General features: G+C 38.8%; 1 protein-coding gene across 4 annotated transcripts in view; it reads left to right on the forward strand.

Moving 5' to 3' along the window:
* Positions 1–20,230, forward strand: part of NAV3 (neuron navigator 3) — an 898,556-nt gene that overhangs the window by 726,207 nt on the left and 152,119 nt on the right. For all 4 annotated transcript variants that reach the window (XM_010833878.1, XM_010833876.1, XM_010833879.1 and 1 more), the window contains 3 exons: positions 2,017–2,125; positions 2,788–3,171; positions 16,073–16,192. In XM_010833878.1, coding sequence (XP_010832180.1) covers positions 2,017–2,125; positions 2,788–3,171; positions 16,073–16,192 — 613 coding nt within the window. The remainder of the gene's footprint in view (positions 1–2,016; positions 2,126–2,787; positions 3,172–16,072; positions 16,193–20,230) is intronic.

Below are 20,230 nucleotides of genomic sequence, written 5' to 3' on the forward strand. Positions count from 1 at the left end.
CATAGTGGTTTTGATTTGCATTTCTCTAATAATGACTGATGTTGAGCATCTTTTCATGTGTTTGTTAGCCATCTGTATGTCTTCTTTGGAGAAATGTCTATTTAGTTCTTTGGTCCATTTTTTGATTGGGTCATTTATTTTTCTGGAATTGAGCTGTAGGAGTTGCTTGTATATTTTTGAGATTAGTTTTTTGTCAGTTGCTTCATTTGCTATTATTTTCTCCCATTCTGAAACACTTTCTTAAGACTCTTCCTCTCTTACCACCACTTGGAATCATCAGCTTCTCTACTGTGTGATGTGTTAGATATACCACCACATCAGTGGTAACTTTAGTGTGTCTCCAGTTTGTTCTCGTCCTTCACTATTACTTTTTTTCTGCCACTTTTAGTAAAACCCCTTCTTTACCTCTGCCTTTCCTATGACTCTAATGATATTTTTTTCTGTTGTGTTCAATCACTCAGTCGTGTCTGACTCTTTGCAACCCCATGGTCTGAAGCACACCAGGCTTCCCTGTCCTCCACTATCTACAGAGTTTGCTCAAACTCATGTACATTGAGTCATGATGCTATTTAACCATCTCATCCTCTGACACCCTCTTCTCCTTTTGCCTTTAGTCTTTCCCAGCATCAGGGTCTCTTCTAATTAGTTGGCTCCTCACATCAGGTGGCCAAAGTATTGGAACTTTAGCATCAGTCCTTCCAATGAATAGTCAGGATTATTTCCTTTAGGATTGACTGGTTTGATCTCCTTGCAGTCCAAGGGACTCTCAAGAGTCTTCTCCAACACTCTTCTAAAACTCAGTTCTAAAGTATCAGTTCTTCGGTGCTCTTCCCTGCCATCCCCTCCTTTGTCTTCTTCTTCTTCCCTCTCCTCCCATACCTTCTGTCTCCTTAATTCATTCATTCCCCTTCCTCTCACCTTTTTTCTTTTTTTTTTTAATTCCTTCTTTCTTTTTATTTAAAATTCCTGATCATTGGACATACTCCTGAGCTACATTGAACAAAATGGAGACTATGATTTCTCTCCTCCCTTTTCAGGTTCTCCTTATTTTCAGATTCACCAGCTTGAAAAGGTTACTGGCCTGGACTTTATTGCATGGCCATAAACAAACTGGCTTAATGCCCCCTCTGCCCCCGAATGATATGTTAAGGTTGTATAAGGCCAGCATTTGTCACCCCAGCAGAGCTGTTTATGTGTAGACTTGTTCCTAGATTAGATGCTTAGGACTTTGTTCCAACTCTTGGTGTCACATGTGCGTGGTCTGGTTCCCTGTAGAAAGTGGAGGAATAATTACAAATCAAGTTCTGAATCTTTGTTCATTAGTCTGTTGAAAGACTTGAAAAGATATTGCTTTATGAGAAAAGGCCTCCATCTTATTCCCCTAAATCCAAATGTATACTGGCTACATAATAAGGTTATCTCAGCTACTCTGAGCACACTTTGAAATAGGCGATTATGGAAATAATTAGTTGCAGATTTTTAAATTAAGCTCAGAAACATGGAGCTGGTGACTCTCATTTTGCAACGATTAAGCTCATCAGTTCAGTTCAGTTCAGTCGCTCAGTCGTGTCTGACTCTTTGCGACCCCATGAATCACAGCACGCCAGGCCTCCCTGTCCATCACCAACTCCCGAAGTTCACTCAGACTCACGTCCATAGAATCAGTGAGGCCATCCAGCCATCTCATCCTCTGTCGTCCCCTTCTCCTCCTGCCCCCAATCCCTCCCAGCATCAGAGTCTTTTCCAATGAGTCAGCTCTTCGCATGAGGTAGCCAAAGTACTGGAGTTTCAGACCTAAGAAATATTATTATATTATCACCACTTGAAATTATTATTTTTACCATTATATTTGTTTCTATTTGCATTTTGTTTGTAGAACAAAAAAAATATAATTTCAGATGATATAGTTATTTGGAATTTTCTACCTATTATTTTAAGTTTTGATGAAAGGAACTCATATATATATATATACACAATAAATGACATGAATAACAAATTCTTGTGTTACTTTCCTAGGTGAAGACCCTGAAACAAGAAGAATGAGAACAGTTAAAAACATAGCAGATTTGAGGCAGAATTTAGAAGAGACGATGTCTAGTCTTCGTGGGACCCAGATAAGCCACAGGTCTTCAGTTCTGCCTGTTTGGGGGCCAGTAAAGAAAAAATTACAGCAAGCGCCTAACTTCTTATAATGATAAAGAAGGGATTTTAGTTTCCCTTTACTCTTTTCTCACTTAAATTTTATGTGACAATCAACTGGTGACTTCTCAACACCTATCCAGTGATGTTTTTTACTCCTAACCATCTCTTCATATAATTTCCCATTCAGAGTGAATTAGCTACTGAACTACCACCATCACTGCTAAATAGATTTTCAGGCCTGCCTTAAATGACAATGGCAGATGTTGTAGTTAAAATGCATCTGAGGAGGGATGTTAGAGAGTCTTTCAAACTAATTGTCGTTAACTTCCAGAAAAGTTCCAGGAAGGCTACAGTGAATTAAATTAACGGTTAGTTGAGAATATGAAACATTGTTTTACCTAAAATGTAATGATGGCCTTTCTTGGAAAGCAAAAAAGAAAAAGGTGTGGTGAATGCCCTTTCCTACATTTTGATACCTACAGAGGTGTTTAGAAATCTCAAAATGAATGTATAATTTGACTTCCATGAAAGTAGACATCGCTCCAAGAAATGACTCTCAACTATAAGCCTTCCCGTGCTCATACACTCTGGGTTCGTGGCCCCAGGTGAGCCAGTGTCTAGTGATTTCTCTATTTTATTTGACAGCACCCTGGAGACAACATTTGACAGCACTGTAACAACGGAAGTGAACGGCAGGACCATACCCAACTTGACAGGTCGACCCACCCCCATGACCTGGAGGTTGGGCCAGGCATGCCCTCGACTTCAGGCTGGAGATGCTCCGTCCCTGGGTGCCGGCTACCCTCGCAGCGGCACTGGGAGATTCATCCACACGGACCCCTCAAGGTTCATGTACACTACGCCTCTCCGTCGAGCTGCTGTCTCTAGACTGGGAAACATGTCACAGATTGACATGAGTGAGAAAGCAAGCAGTGACCTGGACATGTCTGCTGAAGTCGACGTTGGTGGATATATGAGCGATGGTGATATCCTCGGGAAAAGTCTCAGGACTGATGACATCAACAGTGGGTAAGTGGCCCTGGGCCCTGGGCTCCAACAGAATTGTGTAAAGAGCGTGGTCTACCGAGATGCATTAGCTATGGGAAGGGAATTTGTTGTTGTATAGTCGCTAAGTCCTATCTGACTCTTGCAACTCCATGGACTGTAACTCACCAGGCTCCTCTGTCCATGAGATTTCCCAGGCAAGAATACTGAAGTGGGTTGACATTCCCTTCTCCAGGGGATCTTTCTAACCCAGGGACTGAAACTGTGTCTCCTGCATTGCCAGGCACATTCTGTACCACTGATCTACCTGGTAAGCCTCCTGGAAGGGAGTATATAAGGTTAGTTAATAAAGTTGTTAGAAAATGTGAGAAATCTAAGATTATTTGGGGATATTTCAGCCTTCTTTTCTGATCACTCATGAACAGTAAAATATCCAAAATTTCTCTAAAATCTTTTCATTATAATACATTAATTTTTTCTATTGTTAATTCAGAGAAACACATGTGCCATATGTTTTTCAAAGTGATTTTCACATGCTTCTTAAATCACAGATTTTGTTAGTGAAGGACATGGGAAGGAGACAGGAGGAGTTTTGCTGAACTGCTTGATTTTTTTTGGGCTTGTCAAAGCTGCCTGTAACTGCTCTGAGGAACACATATTTTCTAGCATTCTTAATTATGCACCTCTGATCTAACTTTTACATTTGAAAGTTTCCATCTGTTTATTCTCTTTTTTTGTTGACATCTTAGCTTGTTTTCCTTCTGTTTCCTATTACATTCCAAAAAAAAAATATTGTGATATAAAACTCTCAAAAAGTATTTTGGCAATTTGGAATATTTAGTTCAATCTTAGGGTGATCCCCAGTGGCAGAAATAGAATAGTCTATTAAAACTACTTCTATTAATGACTGTAGTTGCCACTTGGAAAACTTATTACCTACTTCACTCTTGTCACGTTCTTTAAGGACGTTGTCATTTAACCAGCCCTCCACTAACAACCCTTATGTGGTGTGTATTTTTAAACCTGTTTTACAGATAAGGAAACTGATCACAGTTGGCCCCAATTGTATTAAAGCTAAGGAAAGACTAAAATGGCATTGGGACTCAGATACATCTGACCTCAAAACCCAGGCTCTGTAATACAAGGAAAAACTTTCCAATTAACTTTATCTATATTTTTCATGTGAGTCTGGGTTTTGACCTATTCTTTGTCCTTATGCTTCTGAGAGGACTAGTCTCAGAAGACATTCTTTATACAAGTAACCTTTCCTGACTTCATTCATGAAAAACTTGTTTGAATGGGGACAAGACCTTAAAAAGTACAAAAGTACTTTTGATCAGATTCATAGCTCTGCTTTGATATCCTGATACCCACCAGTGCACTCCTGGTGGCCACCTTCTTTGAGCTTGTAAGGAGCTAGAATTAGGGAGACAGGTTATTGTTAATTAGGGTGGGAGGTAGTTGAGCTGCCACTGGAGTCATAGTGTCTAAATTAAATCTCTTTCTAACATGTGCTGTCTGCAATCTCCTCGAGAGCTTAATTTATCCAAATTCCTCTCTGTAATAAAGACAAAATTGCAGAATCTTCATTAAATTGTTAGGAATGAAGAAAAACCCACAAATTGTCCTTAGCACAAAGTCTTTCACAGTGTAAGTGTTCAGTAAATTATCAGTGTCATCACAATTAGATTTTTATCAGTAAAATTATTAACCTGATGATTAATAACCTAATAATCATAGGGTATGATCTCATATAGGAGATAGTTGAAATTGTGAGAGGTATGAAGAAAGAATCCTGGGAAAATAATAGAGAAGAGAGATCATAAGATGAATTACGTATGTACCTATTAGAAAAATTTGTTGAGTTCTTCCTATGTGTAAAGCAACATTCTAGGAACTGTGTATTTAGTGGTGAACATATGGACACAGTACCAGCCCATGTATTATTCACATGTTAGTTTTTTTTTATATTTTTATGTGTTCATTTATTCAATAAATGAATAGTAATATATGTACATGTATATGTAAGTGTGTGTATATACATTCTTAGATAAGTGGGTTTTGAAGGCATTTTTTAAAAAAACTTGAGTTCTGCTTATAGTAATATATTTTACCAGCATACCCATACTCAGGAGCTGTATTAGGTAACTTCTGTAGCAGAGAAATTTCAAAATCTCAGCAACTTAACACAAAGAAGTTAATTTCTCCTTCACATAAAACCCTTCCTGGCGTTTCTGGTCATCAGTCAGGGAATGTGTATATAAGACACATTCTTTCAGACTAGGATGATAGATAACATGGCTATTACCCAGGCAGATAGCCAGTGTCACCCTGGGGGTTGATTTCAATAGGCAGATGACAGATAGAGAACCGGGGTGTAAGAATGTTTCATATGCACGAGGCCCGGAAGTGGGGGTATGACTTGTACGCACATTCCCTCATGCAGAACTGAGGTGGCCGCATCTGATCGTCAGTGCAGCCAGGGACCACTGTTCAGCTGCGTGCCCAGAAGGAAGAGGAAGCTGCCTGGATAAGAGCTGACTAGTCTCTGCAGAACTCTCTAATGAGAAATTTTAAAAATACCGTTATATCCCTTTTCCTTCTTGCTTGTTTCCTGACTCACTGGAAACCTGTTTCTCACTTCTGTTCTCTGGTTTTGTTCACTATTGGTCTTTCAAAGGAGGTCTTGAACAGTCCCACAGATGAGTCTGTATAAGTACACGTTCGTGGTCTGCGTGTGTTGTGTTGCCCACCCAAGTCACCCATATTCAGTGACTAAAGTAGAAGATGAAGAAAAAAAAAGTAAAAACAACCCAAAGCTTGTTTGGAAGCTCCCTCTGATGATGTCGATGTGCTTGGCCTTATGCACGCTCTGTTTCCCGTGGCGGAGTGCAGACACTGGAATGTGATGCGTGACTGAGTCCTGACCCCGAGAGGAGGGTGATGAGCGCGGCAGAGGCGGGGCCGCTGGTCCCGGTTCACTGGCGGCTGGGGTTGTGGGGCACCCAGGGTGTGCTGTGCGTCCTCACCGCTCAGCTCTGAGCGTGCTATGCCCCTGTCGAAGTCGGAAGGGTGCGGTCCAGTGTGTCAGCCTGAAACTAAGAGATAGGAAGACATGCTCAGGGGAATGTTAATCTGATACTTTCCTTAAGAAAAAGGGCATAGAAATGTCTGTGCTACGATTCATGAAGAAATACTGAATCACAAAGTTAACTGTCTGTTCCCAATTTTTAGAACTATGTTTTAGTGATTAAATGGACAGAAAAAGGCTCAAAAGGCATAGCAGTGAATGAAGATGTTTCATTTAGGATTTTCTCTTCATATAACTGCAAGGTATGTCATGAAGTAAATGGAAATGGACTTTCTCTTTTTTTTTCATGTACTTCAGGTAGAACTGAGAAAATTAGGTAATGGGCATTCTGAGAATTCAAAATTTCTTGAAGCATGCAAAGGCTTATCTCTTTTTTCTCTTCTCAAAATTACTTTAAACACTTGGGGATGTGAATCTGCCAGTAATTAGGAATTACTCAGAGGAAGGCCTCTTACTTATAATGAATATCTTTGAAAAAGTCTCCAGGTAGGAAAAAAAAAAAAAGGAGTACTCTAGAAAATTGGAGGGGAAATTGCATATTTTAAATGGGTGGAAACTGGAGTTATCTCTAGGTGTCACAGTGATAAATAGTTAGACCAAGAATATAACCTAAAATTCTACTTTAAATGGCCCAAACACAAAGTAATTTAATTCTGGAGAATGACATTTTTAAAAGGGAGGTGGATACTTTAATCCTGCTTCTCCCCTGCGTGCAGGCATGAATCGTGTCCGACTCTTGGTGACCTCATGGACTGTAGCCCACCAGGCTCCTCTGTCCATGGGGTTTCTCAGGTAAGAACACTGGAGGGGGTTGCCATTTCCTCCTTTGACCCTTCCTCATTTCTCCTGTAGTAAACTTTGTGAGTGACTGAAGCATGCATAACGTTGGAAAAGGTAGGGTTACCTGAATTGGGTTAAAAGGATGTACACGGTAAACTACTTATTCCTAATCATAATGCTTTACTTCATATTCAAGATATGAGAATTATTTTTAGTGAATGTAGAAAGTCTAATGGACAAATAGCTGGTAATGCTAGTCAGCATATACATAGCACTTATTATGTGCGCCAAAGATTTGATGCTTTTGAACCGTGGTGATGGAGAAGACTCTTGAGAGTCCCTTGGACTGCAAGGAGATCCAAGCAGTCCATTCTGAAGGAGATCAGCCCTGGGATTTCTTTGGAAGGAATGATGCTAAAGCTGAAACACCAGTACTTTGGCCACCTCATGCGAAGAGTTGACTCATTGGAAAAGACTCTGATGCTGGGAAGGATTGGGGGCAGGAGGAGAAGGGGACGACAGAGGATGAGATGGCTGGATGGCATCACTGACTCGATGGACATGAGTCTGAACTCCAGGAGTTGGTGATGGACAGGGAGGCCTGGTGTGCTGGGATTCATGGGGTTGCAAAGAGTCGGACAGGACTGAGCAACTGAACTGAACTGAATACTCTATGCATTTTACATATATTAACTCATTTTGATGTTGTTTAGTCACCTGATCGTGTCCAACTCCATGATCCCATGGACTGTAGCATGCCAGGCCTCTCTGTCCTTCACCATCTCCCGAAGTTTGCCCAAGTTCATGTGCGTTGCATTGGTGATGCCATCAGCCATCTCATCCTCTGATGCCTTCTTCTCTTTCTGCCCTCAGTCTTTCCCAACATCAGGGGCTTTTCCAATGAGTCAGCTGTTTGCATCAGATGACCAAAATATTGGAGCTTCAACATCAGTCCTTCCAGTGAATATTCAGGGTTGATCTCTCTTAACATTGACTGGTTTGATCTCCTTGCTGTCGAAGGGACTTTCAGGAGTCTTCTCCAGCACCACAGTACAAAGGCATCAATTCTTTGGTGTTCGGCCAGTTCTTCGGCACTCAGCCTTCTTTACAGTCCAGCTGTCACAACCATACATGACTACTGGGAAGACCAGCATTGACTGTATAGACCTTTGTCAGCAGAGGAATATCTCAGCTTTTCAACACACTGTCTGGGTTTGTTGTAGCTTTCCTGCCCAGAAGCAAACATCTTCTGATTTCATGGGTGCAGTCACCGTCCACAGTGATTTTAGAGCCCAAGAAGAGGAAATCTGTCACTACTTCCACTTTTCCTCTATTTGCCATGAAATGATGGGGCCCATTCTTGCCTGGAGAATCCCAGGGATGGGGGAGACTGGCAGGCTGCCGTCTGTGGGGTTGCACAGAGTCGGACACGACTGAAGTGACTTAGCAGTAGCAGCAATGGGACCCAATGCCGTGAGCTTAGTTTGTTTAATATTTACTTTTAAGCCTGCTCTTTTACTCTGTACCTTCATCCTCATCAAGAGGCTCTTTATTTCCTCTTCATTTTCTGCTGTTAGAGCAGTATCACCTGCATATCTGAGGTTGCTGATGTTTCTCCTGCCTATCTTGATTCCAACTTTAGCTCATCCAGCCTGGCATTTCTCATGATGTGCTCAGCGTATAGGCTAAACAAACAGGGTGACAGCAGGCAGCCCTGCCGTACTCCTTTCTCGATCTTGAACCAATCAGTTGTTCCATACAGGCTTCTAACTGTTGCTTCTTGACCCGCATACATGTTTCTCATGAGACAGGTAAGATGGTCTGGTATTTCCATCTCTTTAAAAGCTTTCCACAGTTTATTATGATCCACACAGTCAAAGGCTTTGGCATAGTCTGTGAAACAGAGGTAGATGTTTCTCTGGAATTCCCTACCTTTCTCTATGATCTAGCGAATGTTGGCAATTTGATCTGTTTCCTTTTCCTTTGACTTCCCTGGTGGCTCAGACAGTAAAGCGTCTGTCTACAATGTGGGAGACCTGAGTCCAATCCCTGGGTCAGGAAGTTCCCTGGAGAAGGAAATGACACCCACTCCAGTACTCTTGCCTAGAAAATCCCATGGACGGAGGAGCCTGGTGTCCATGGGGTCGCAAAGAGTCGGACATGACTGACTCTTCCTTGGATTAAACCCACTTGGACATCTGTAAGTTCTTGGTTCGCATAATGCTGAGGCCTAGCATGCAAGATTTTAAACATGACCTTACTAGCATAGGAGATGAGTGCACTTGTCTGATGGTTAGCACATCCTTTAGTACTACCCTTCTTGGGAATTGGGACGAGGATTAACCTTTTCCAGTCTTTCCAGTGGCCACTGCTGGGTCTTCCAGATTCGCTGACATATTGAATGCAGCACCTTGATGGCATCATCCTTAAGGGTTTTGAATAGTTCTACTGGAATTCCATCAGATCCACTAGCTTTATTAACAGCAGTGCTTCCTAACTAATTAATTTATATCTCACCATAATGGTAAGATGTAAGCGTATGATTACTGTCTCCATTTTACAGATGAAACATCTGAGGCACGGATAGATTAAGTAGCTTTAGGTAGAACTCAGAAAGTTAACTCACTGGCATTCCAAAAAAATACAAACTTACTTGATGCATGCATTGCTGAATTTGAACTTGAAAACAATTTGCCTCCAGTCTGCACTCTTAATCATCTTGACATACTGACCCTGTTGTCTGCATGTCTCCTTGTCCACATTTCTCTCATAGAAGTTTATTCTTTTACAAACAAACATAAAAGAGCTTCACAGCAATCATTCATTGTTAGTATAGTTTTCCCTAGCTAGCACCTTTGATCAAGGAGATCACCCTTAAAATTATCTGTGCTCGCCATCTCTGTTCTAGATGCTAAACTAGAGTTCCTTGGAAGTTAAACATGAACACAAATTTTAGATGCCCTGTGTTTTCATGTCATAAAAAATATCTAATTGTTATATTAAGTTTCTGATATGAAATATTGAGTGTAAAAACAGTTCTAGGAAGATTGGTAGGGACATGGGTTTTGAATCTTTCCAAATCTCCACAAGAAACAGACAAAACAACTAGATAGCTAAGCCATAAAAAATGATCATTGTTTACTTAAAAAAGCTGATACCAGGTATCATCTCAAACCCCAGGTATAAGTAGTGAGGGACAATTAGTCAAGAGCCAAAGAATCAGAATTATACTAGCTTGCCTGTGTGCTCAGTTGAGTCCAACTTTTTGCTGCCCTGGGGACTATAGCCCACCAGGCTTCTCTGTCCATGGAATCTTCCAGGCAAGAACACTGGAGCAGGTTGTCATTTCTTACTGCAGGGGATCTTTCCGACTCAGGGACTGAACCCACATCTTCTGTGTCTCCTGTGCTGGTAGGCAGATTCTTTACCACTGATACCATCATTCACGTACAAAGAAACAGAGGGTAGTAGTGGACATCTGATCACACTGAGAACAGAGTAACCCCAAAAGAGCCAAGCAACGCTGACTAGAATACACACAGGCCCTGTCTGAAGGCAGCAGCTGGAGCTGGGAGGGTTATGACCAGGCAGGGAGAGTCAGGGCTGAAGGTCATTATCTGGAAGGAATGGAGTTTTCTTGTTCCCATGACTTCATTAAACTCTCCAGCCACAACTTCCTTCCCAGACAGGGCCCCACTCTGAGGGGAAACTTCCAGAAGGAGAAGCAAACTGAATGGGATGTGGCAATAAAGTGACAATAGAGAAGGTCCAGATCAAAATGAGGGGTGGGGACAGAGTCCAGAAATCTCAGAAAGCTAATTATCGCATTTTAAAACACTACACAAAAACAATAGAGGCAGTTACTGTGTGAAGTTAGAAAGGTATCTAGATCAAGTTTCTTTTTATTCCAAATAATTGATTTCACATAAAAATAAGCAAGATAAAAATGTCAAAATAAAAACCCCACATAAACCACAAACATATGCAACATGTGCAACTAATAAAGGATGAATATCGATGAGAAAAGAAAAAACATAGAATCCAATAGAAAAATGGACAAAAGTCATGAACAGACATTTCACAGGCAAAACATAAATGGCCTTTAACAAAGTAAAAATATGATAAACCTGCTTGATAATTTGGAATTTATAAATTAAAGCTAACATGAAAATTCTTAGTCATAAGCAAGTTTACTTTATAAGCAACTTCTTATTCATAAGAAGTTTATTCTGAAAATATTTTCAAAACTCTTGGGCACTGACTAGTAAGGTTTGAATATGTATATGTACCTATTATGACCCAATGATTCCTTTTCTAGATACAGACTTTAGACAAACACTTGCTTGTGAGCACAAGGAATTATGTTTATATAAATGTTCATGGTAGAGTTTTTTGTAACATCAAAAAAACCCTAAAACAGCTCAAAAGTCTGCAGGAGTTAATAAGTAAACCATGTGTGTGTACTCAGTTGTGTCCGACTCTTTGTGACCCCATGGACTGCAACCTGCCGGGTTCCTTTGTCCTTGGAATTTTTCAGGCAATAATACTGGAGTAGGCTGTGATTTCCTACCCCAGGGGATCTTCTCAGCCCAGGGACTGAACCCACATCTCCCGAGTCTCCTGCACTGCAGGTGGATTCTTTAATCACTGCGCTACCTGGGAAGCCCTGTAGTGCTTTTGTAAAGTGAAGCTACACAACTCTAACATGCAAAACACAGTGATATACATCAAGGTAGACGATTTGCAAAAGTTTAATTTTGAATGAAGGAAACAAGTCACAGAAGAATATATATAATATGGTTCAATTTATATAAAGTTCAAATTCATGAGATGCTAAGCAATGTATTTCTAGGAATATATGTCCATGTGGTAAAATCATAAAGACAAATAAAGGAATGCTTAATACAAAATCCAGGACAGTCGATATCTCTGGAAGCGAGGTTTGGAAATGTAGGGTTAGGAAAAGCCTGTATGGTCACTGAAGATTGGAAATATTGTCTTTCTGAATGCAGGTTATGGGTACATGAAAACTGATATTATTTTTTACTTATTATTTAATGTGTACTTTATACTCTTGCAAAAATATGATATATTTAACTATGATGCTTAACAAATTATGGATTTGCTGTGAAGATAAAGTTGTACATATTTACGTTGATTGAGAAAATGAGATCGAATCACATACAAAAATAAGATTTGAATACTTCTTCCTATTTTAGTGATTTTGAGACATAAAACACAGTGATGCTGATTCACAGGTCTGAGTAGACTATCCTATAATAGTTGAGGCTGCTGAGTGACAAGTAGAAAATCATCTATCTAGATTGTTGACTAGGTGAATGGAGTGTTTTTCCTGTAACTGTATTAGCATACACAGAAAGAGACTTATCTTTGTGGTGAAGGTAATATATGGGCAGTTTATGCTGGATTTGAGGTGCTAATGGGAAATACAAGTTATCTGTGCGCAGGAAGCAGTTTGAGATCTCATTCTAGTGCAGGGTGGAGCAGTATGGCCTGGAAATATTAATTAGGAAAACACACACCTAAAGAAAATATGCCAAAGTAAGCCACGTTTTTCTGTAACAGAAGGAAGAAAAGAGATAGCAGTGGGATGGAAGAAGAATTAGAAATGCTTTTGGAGACTGTTGGGTTTTTATGTGAACCATCTTAGAGCTTACAGAATTTCAACATGGCTAAAGTTGTCTTAAGACTTTCATGTTTTTAGAGATTCTTCTTTTTGTCAGTAACCTTCACAAGTTTCCTTTGCAACTTTTTGTTTATACCAGTCTTCCTTATGACTATTACCTGTTAAGCTCAGCTTATGGTTGAGAAGTTTACATATAACATTATAAGGAGATCTTTTTAAAAATTTTACATTTTCTTTCAAAATGATTTCCTAACATTTATGGTTCCCAGATTGTAGCAAATTTTTCTAGAGGAACTATGAAATTCATTTTTTAAAAAAAATTTTAAATCCTTTAGAAAGACTGAAAAGAAGGAAGAATTTTCAAGCAAAAAATTTTAATCAGAAATTTGCTTTACCTGTGCTTTACCCTGTATATAATTGTCAAATAGCAGACTCATGGTTCAACTATGAAAATTCCCTGCCAGCATTCCAGTGCAACAGTGACTGTAAACAGAGGAGTTAGACATGAATGACTTTTTGGTACAGTTAATACCTGATGTAAACCTATTTAATAGTACCTGGAAAATCCAAGGGTCAGTGCAAAATGTGTATCCCTTGAAGTGCTTCTTAAAAAGAATGCTTTTTTTTCTTAATTCATTGAAATTTTCAAGCATTTTTTTTCTTTGGAAATTGAATTTTCAAGGCATTTAACCTTTGTCTATAGAACTTACTCTTCTGTAAACATTGAATAATTGAAAGGCTATGTTTCTAATAGAAGTGGTCATCCATCTTATTTCTGGTTTACATGCATTGCCATTGTGGATGAAGTGCTGAGATCTGCTGTCATGGTTTCTTCCTACAGTATGGAAGCCTTTCAAATTCAGTTGAACAAACAATATATATTTATTGACCCCAAACTATACACAAAACACTTAAACACTTTTAGATATTTACCATTGAATAAGAGAGACCAATGAGTTGTAAAACTTAACACATAGACATTGTTTTTTTTTTTTAATTTTATTTTATTTTTAAACTTTGCACTATTGTATTGGTTTTGCCAAACATCGAAATGAATCCATCACAGGCATACATGTGTTCCCCATCCTGAACCCTCCTCCCTCCTCCCTCCCCATACCATCCCTCTGGGTCGTCCCAGTGCACCAGCCCCAAGCATCCAGTATCATGCATCGAACCTGGACTGACGACTCGTTCCATATATGATACTATACGTATTTCAATGCCATTCTCCCAAATCTTCCCACCCTCTCCCTCTCCCACAGAGTCCAAAAGACTGTTCTATACATCAGTGTCTCTTTTGCTGTCTTATATACAGGGTTATTGTTATCATCTTTCTAAATTCCATATATATGCATTAGTATACTGTATTGGTGTTTTTCTTTCTGGCTTACTTCACTCTGTATAATAGGCTCCAGTTTCATCCATCTCATTAGAACTGATTCAAATGTATTCTTTTTAATGGCTGAGTTTCTTCCTCCTGAAGTTAAATTTAGGATCAATAATGTTGATCTTTTTTTAATAAGTATCTCAGTTATCCTTAGAGAAAATTTATACCACTCTCATTTAAGACAATATCAAAAAGAGAGTGAATGAGAAAGCTAGTTATCTCTAAACACTTTTACTTTATCAGGAATTCCATGTATTTCACCTTAAAAAAAAACAATTAAAAATAGAATTGGTTGAAAATGATGTGGAAGTAAGAATAAACAATAAAACATTGATAGCCCCAATATGGCAACTGAAAAATTAAAAAGTACAAAGGACAAATGTCCTTTACCTTTTGTCTCATTTAGTATCATTGTTATAATACAGGAAATTAATGCTCATAATCATGAATTAGTTGTCAAAGTAAGTTGTCATGTCTAAAACATTCCCTGTTTAAAAGAATATGTCAGTTTTCAGCACATTTTGGAACCAAAATACTCTTTTTCATTGTTTGAATTTTGATGGGATTAAATTATTTGGTTATCAAGAAAATTAACCATGTAGAGTACCTTACAAGGATAATACACTATGACTTGTTGTTTGTGTATAAAATTTATATATTTCCTTTTTAACGTGTTGGAGAGACTTTGTGAATAACAAGTTGCTATTATAGGATTGTCATTTTAAGAGCTTTATGTATTTTTCCTTCAATTATATAAAATCTATCTTCAGTAAATTTTATTCTTCCCATTTTCATAGGCAGAAATTGAGATATAATTTAAGAAATTTCTTTATGATCTTTCAACTAAAATGGACAGAATTTATTAATCATGTGAGTGATTAGCAAATTTCATAATCCTAGTTTTAACTATTTGAGCAATATTTAATATGATCATGATTAATTTTTTGTTCTAAATAGTGGAATCAACTCAAATTTGTTTAAGCAAATTGAGGACCTGATTCTAAGGAAGCAAGGATACCTCCTAGAACCCAAGAGGTTGTGGAGCTGAAACCACGTGACCAAATGTGCTTTTGTGCGCCTGGGTCACTCTTCCCACTTTGCTGATCAGTTTTCTCTGTGCCTCTTTGCATTTGGTGAGGAGAAATATCCACAGCTCCTGGGTTTTCATTATCATAAACTTTTCACATAGAAAGACTGATGAGCTGTCTTAGTCCCATTTTTCAAGAAAGAAACATTTGATTAGCCCCACATGGGGTAGGAGATTAACACCTGTTCTAACCCCAATTGCCAAGGAAGCAACGTGACTATGACAAGTCTACCAGCCCTGTTGATGGCAGTGGTCCTGTGATGGCAAAGAAGTAGCTCTTATAGACAGGAAGCGGCAGTGTGGTCCTTCGGTTCAGACAGCTGTGCATGGTGGTTAAGCTGATGGTTTCTGAAGCTGACTTTCCAGATTTATTCTCAACACTCCTGTGACTTGGTTGAGTGACTTGGTGTAAATCCTTAAACATGTTGTGCTTATTTTCTTTATCACTGACATGGGGATAATAATGTTATTGCAAGTAAACCATTTAGAACAGTTTCTGGTGACATCTTAAATGTTTAATACATCTTAGTTATTTTATAATAGTGGTCAATTGTGGTATACATTTTATTTATCAAATAAATTAATCAAATTTTAAAATGACTCCTGGGACCTTCAGTTCTTCCAAAATGGTATTTATAAGATGAAATGATCTTGGTTTTATTTTGTTAAGTCTGTTCAAAATATTGATAACAAGGAGAGAAAGAAGGAAAGTTTTATAATAGGCTAGTTGCTTGTTGCAGTAAGGAAGATTAATTTCTTAATAAACTTCAAGAGATTTTCTAATACTTCCTGGTGAGTAGGATATTTATATAGAAAAACTATAATAGAGCATATTTCATAATTACAATATTGAAATTTGTGAACAATATTAAGTTAAATTATACGGATGCAGTCATTCAATTCTCTGTTGATTAATTAGGCTCTTACTTTCAGCTACATGACAGATGGAGGGCTCAACTTGTACACGAGGAGTCTGCACCGAGCCCCAGACACAACAGCGTCCAGGGACGTCATTCAGAGAGGGCTTCACGACGTGGCCGTGGATGCAGACAGGTAATGCCATCAGCGTGCTCAGTGGTGAGGAGTGCATGAAGCAGTTTCAGAAGTGAGATCCTAGGAATTTACAGTGTAAACCAAATAAGTTTTTATCCTGCTATAATCATTATTTTTGAACATTTTGAGAACTAAGGTGCTTTTGCTTATAAGAATTTTCATTCTATATACTAAAAGGAATTGTGTTGCTGATGAGAATATTTAATAAATTTCAGGTTACATGGTGGAAAATTTTAATATCTACAAAAGCAAAATTATAAATGTAGACTTTTGCTCCTTCCCTGAAAAGAACCCTGGATGGTAAATTCCTTTCTATTCAGATACTCTCAGTTCTACCTGGGGGCTAATGATATAAAGATTAAAACATAATTCTAATTATGTTGTAAGATGAGCTTGATGCTTTTCTTAAGGGGTTTCTTCAAAGCATACAACTAAACTTTGCTTTAGGCTAACCTCTTTCATATCTCAAATTGCTTAAAGGCTGGTGTGTTTTCATATACTAGTTATTATTTTGATGGGAATTGTTTTGCCAATATTATAAGAATCACTGCTCTTTAAAAATACTGTCTTTGTGAAATGTTGTTGTAAGACATACTCTGACCTGATTATACCCCCTCTTCACTCAGAATGTTTGATTTCTTAAGAAAGGAGAGATTGCCTATTTCTAGAACTACTGTAGGCACCCCACTCCAGTACTCTTGCCTGGAAAATCCCATGGATGGAGGAGCCTGGTAGGCTGCAGTCCATGGGGTCACTAGGAGTCGGACATGACTGAGCGACTTCACTTTCACTTTTCACTTTCATGCATTGGAGAAGGAAATGGCAACCCACTCCAGCATTTTTGCCTGGAGAATCCCAGGGACGGCGGAGCCTGGTGGGCTGCCGTCTATGGGGGTCGCACAAAGTCGGACATGACTGAAGTGACTTAGCAGCAGCAGCAGCAGAACTACTGTACATCAATCCCTGGAGTAGTTCTTTAATTCGCTATTTATGAAGGAGACAAAATGTTAAGACCTAATGCATCCACATTCTGAAATAAGAACTGTGTATAACTCGTGTATTTTAATACAGCCAACTCCTAAGGCTGGACAGTGCATCCTGATCATAGTCTTCAGTTCCTGCTCACTGAGATGCTGCTGATGCTTTAACTCTTGTTGGCCTAGACCATCCTGTGTGAGTGCTAGTCTCCCAGGCTGTATACAAGGTGTCTGTGTGAAGCATGTGCTTACAACAGGCTTATAAAACATTTTATTCACTCTGACCGCCACCTGAACTATTCTTCAACTGTTTTCCCTCATCAACTCTAACTTCAAACACAATGGTCCTCTTTCTGCTTCCAAACTGATGCTTCCTCTGGCTAGAATGCCCTTTTCAGTTTAAATGTTACCTTCTTAACAAAGTGTTTTTAGAGTAGCTAAGGTACATTTCATTTCCAGTCACTTTCTTTCCCATTATCTTAAATTATTTTCTTTAGTGTACACATCAATCCTAATTATTTGTTTACACATTTATTTTGTATCTCCCTTACAACAGTGTAAGCACGGGAGTGCAAAACATTTTTGTCACATTTTTGATATGTTGAGCTTTTAATAAACGCTTTTGGAGTGAACGAAGAAAGGAATGAATACAGCAATACATTCATATAGGCTAGCGATAGGGTCCAGTTAGTTGAAGAAACAAATAAGGCTGGGGAAAGAGACAAGATACTGCAAGGATATTATGTAAGAATGGGAATATACTGTAAGGATATTATATCAGAGCGGGAATGAGTTATGTTGGGAAATAGAAAGTAGTGATTAGAGGGAAAGAAATCCAAAGGGCCACATTTTGAAACTAATGACATACATATTGTTAGCTCACAGTGGAAAGCATTAAAGGAAGGGAAAAAATTCTGTTGGTCTTTGGGAATGAGATTTATGATAGCAGAACCTGGGAATTATTACAAAGGCAAAGTATTTTGGAGACAAATGAGATAACCAGTTCTCTTTGCTCCCTTAAGCCTTCAGATTGGGGCCTGGCTGACAAAACTCAGACCAACAGAAAGATGCAGGGCTCCATCTAATAAATTAGAACCAGCAAAAGTCATTATTCTTGAAGTGTGGTACCTGGATCTGCAGCATCAGCATGACTTAGGAACTTTTTAGAAATGCAGATTATCAGCTCCATTGGAGACTTGCTGACTTGGGGTCCAGCAATCAAAGCTTTAATCAGGTGATTCGGATATACACTAAAACTAGTGAACCACTATCTTAAAATTAACCAGTAGAGGCGAGGCCTATGAAAACTAAACACTGAACATAAACATGTAAAAATAAAACAATGACATTTGGAAATATTTACTTTATTAACTGCGCTTTGTCAAGTGGAAGAGACTATTAAAATAACAATGGCATGAATCGTTATTGTATTTTTGACACAAATCTATTGTTGTTGTTGTTCAGTCACTAAGTTGTGTTCAACTCTTTGTGACCCCATGAACTGCAGCACACCAGGCTTTCCTGTCCTTCCCCATCTCCTGGAGCTTGCCCAAACTCAAGTTCATTGAGTTAGTAATGCCATCCAGCCATCTGATCCTCTGTCATCCCCTTCTCCTCTTGCCCTCAATCTTTCCCAGTGTCGGAGTCTTTTCCAGTGAGTCGGCTCTTTGCATCAGGTGGCCAAAGTATTGGAGCTTCAGCTTCAGCATCAGTCCTTCCAATGAATATTCAGGGTTGATTTCCTTTAGAATTGACTGGTTTGATCTCCTTGCTGTTCAAGGGGCTCACAAGAATCTTTCCAACACCACTGTCCAAAAATATTGATTCTTTAGTGCCAAGTCTTCTTTATGGTCCAACTCTCACATCTGAACATGACTATTGGAAAAACCATAGCTTTAACTATATGGACCTTTGTTGGCAAAGTGATGTCTCTGATTTTTAATATGCAGTCTAGGTTTGTCATGGAGAAGGAAATGGCAATCCACTCCAGGACTATTGCCTGGAAAATCCCATGGACAGAGGAGCCTGGTAGGCTACAGCCCATGGGATCGCAAAGAGTCGGACATGACTGAGCGACTTCACTTTACTTAGGTTTGTCATAACTTTTCTTTCAAGGTTTTCCTGAGGTTTTCAAGGGAGGAACAATGAAATGGTTTGCCAGTCCCTTCTCCAAAGGACCACATAGTGTCAGGCCCTGACTAGCAGGGACTGCAGCCACTCAGCATAGCTGGATTCTATGCCCAGTGCCCTGGTTGTCCCACTGATGGTCTTGGTGAATGTGTAAACTATCGCTGGCCGTCGGGTGTCAGTCAGTGTGTGATCATGAGTAGAGGCAAAGGCCTTGCTAGAGTGGCTGGGAAGGAGGTCCGGAGAAGGCTGGAGTAAATGTTCTTCCAAGGAGCCAGCATATTTTAATTTCGTGGCTGCAGTCATCATTTTTTAAATTAGATAATGATGTGTTGTATCTGTCTCTGTTGGATTCAGATCTTGAAAATTATGTAAAAGTTTTTTGAAAGAATTATATAATATGAGGAATGCAAAAGAACTTTTTCCACTTTTATATATTAAACAGCAATATGGTTATAGTGAGAATCCTACTATAGGAATTTCTCTGCTATTGTAGATAAATCTCAAGCTCTTTTAAAGCATATATTCAGAAAGTGATTCAAGAAGCATATCGTTTTAAAGTGCATCATCTTACATATTAAAGTTGTGAAAGTCCTTGTGTTAACTTCTATTGTTTCATAAAATTTTCTTAATTTCAATATCTATTCCAAATAGGAGAGACAAGAATGACTAAAGGTACTGAGGAGTCTTTCAGTTTGAAATAAAACCTGCTTAACTTTATTTAATTCGTTGCTCCTTAAATTTTTCTCATCACTGATTCCCCCACCTTTTTCTCTATAATAATTTGCTCATATAATATTTTAAGAAATGCTCATTTAGACTAATCCCTTATTTAGGGGATATAATAGTGCAAAGAGTTGAATCTTTTAACTCCTTGACTTGTAGCTTCCCAGCTACCTTTGTCAAGCTTTTTTTTTTTTTTTTCCTGGATTTT

Source organism: Bison bison, unplaced genomic scaffold (genome assembly GCF_000754665.1).
Source record: "Bison bison bison isolate TAMUID 2011002044 unplaced genomic scaffold, Bison_UMD1.0 scf7180017863950, whole genome shotgun sequence".
Taxonomy (NCBI): domain Eukaryota; kingdom Metazoa; phylum Chordata; class Mammalia; order Artiodactyla; family Bovidae; genus Bison; species Bison bison.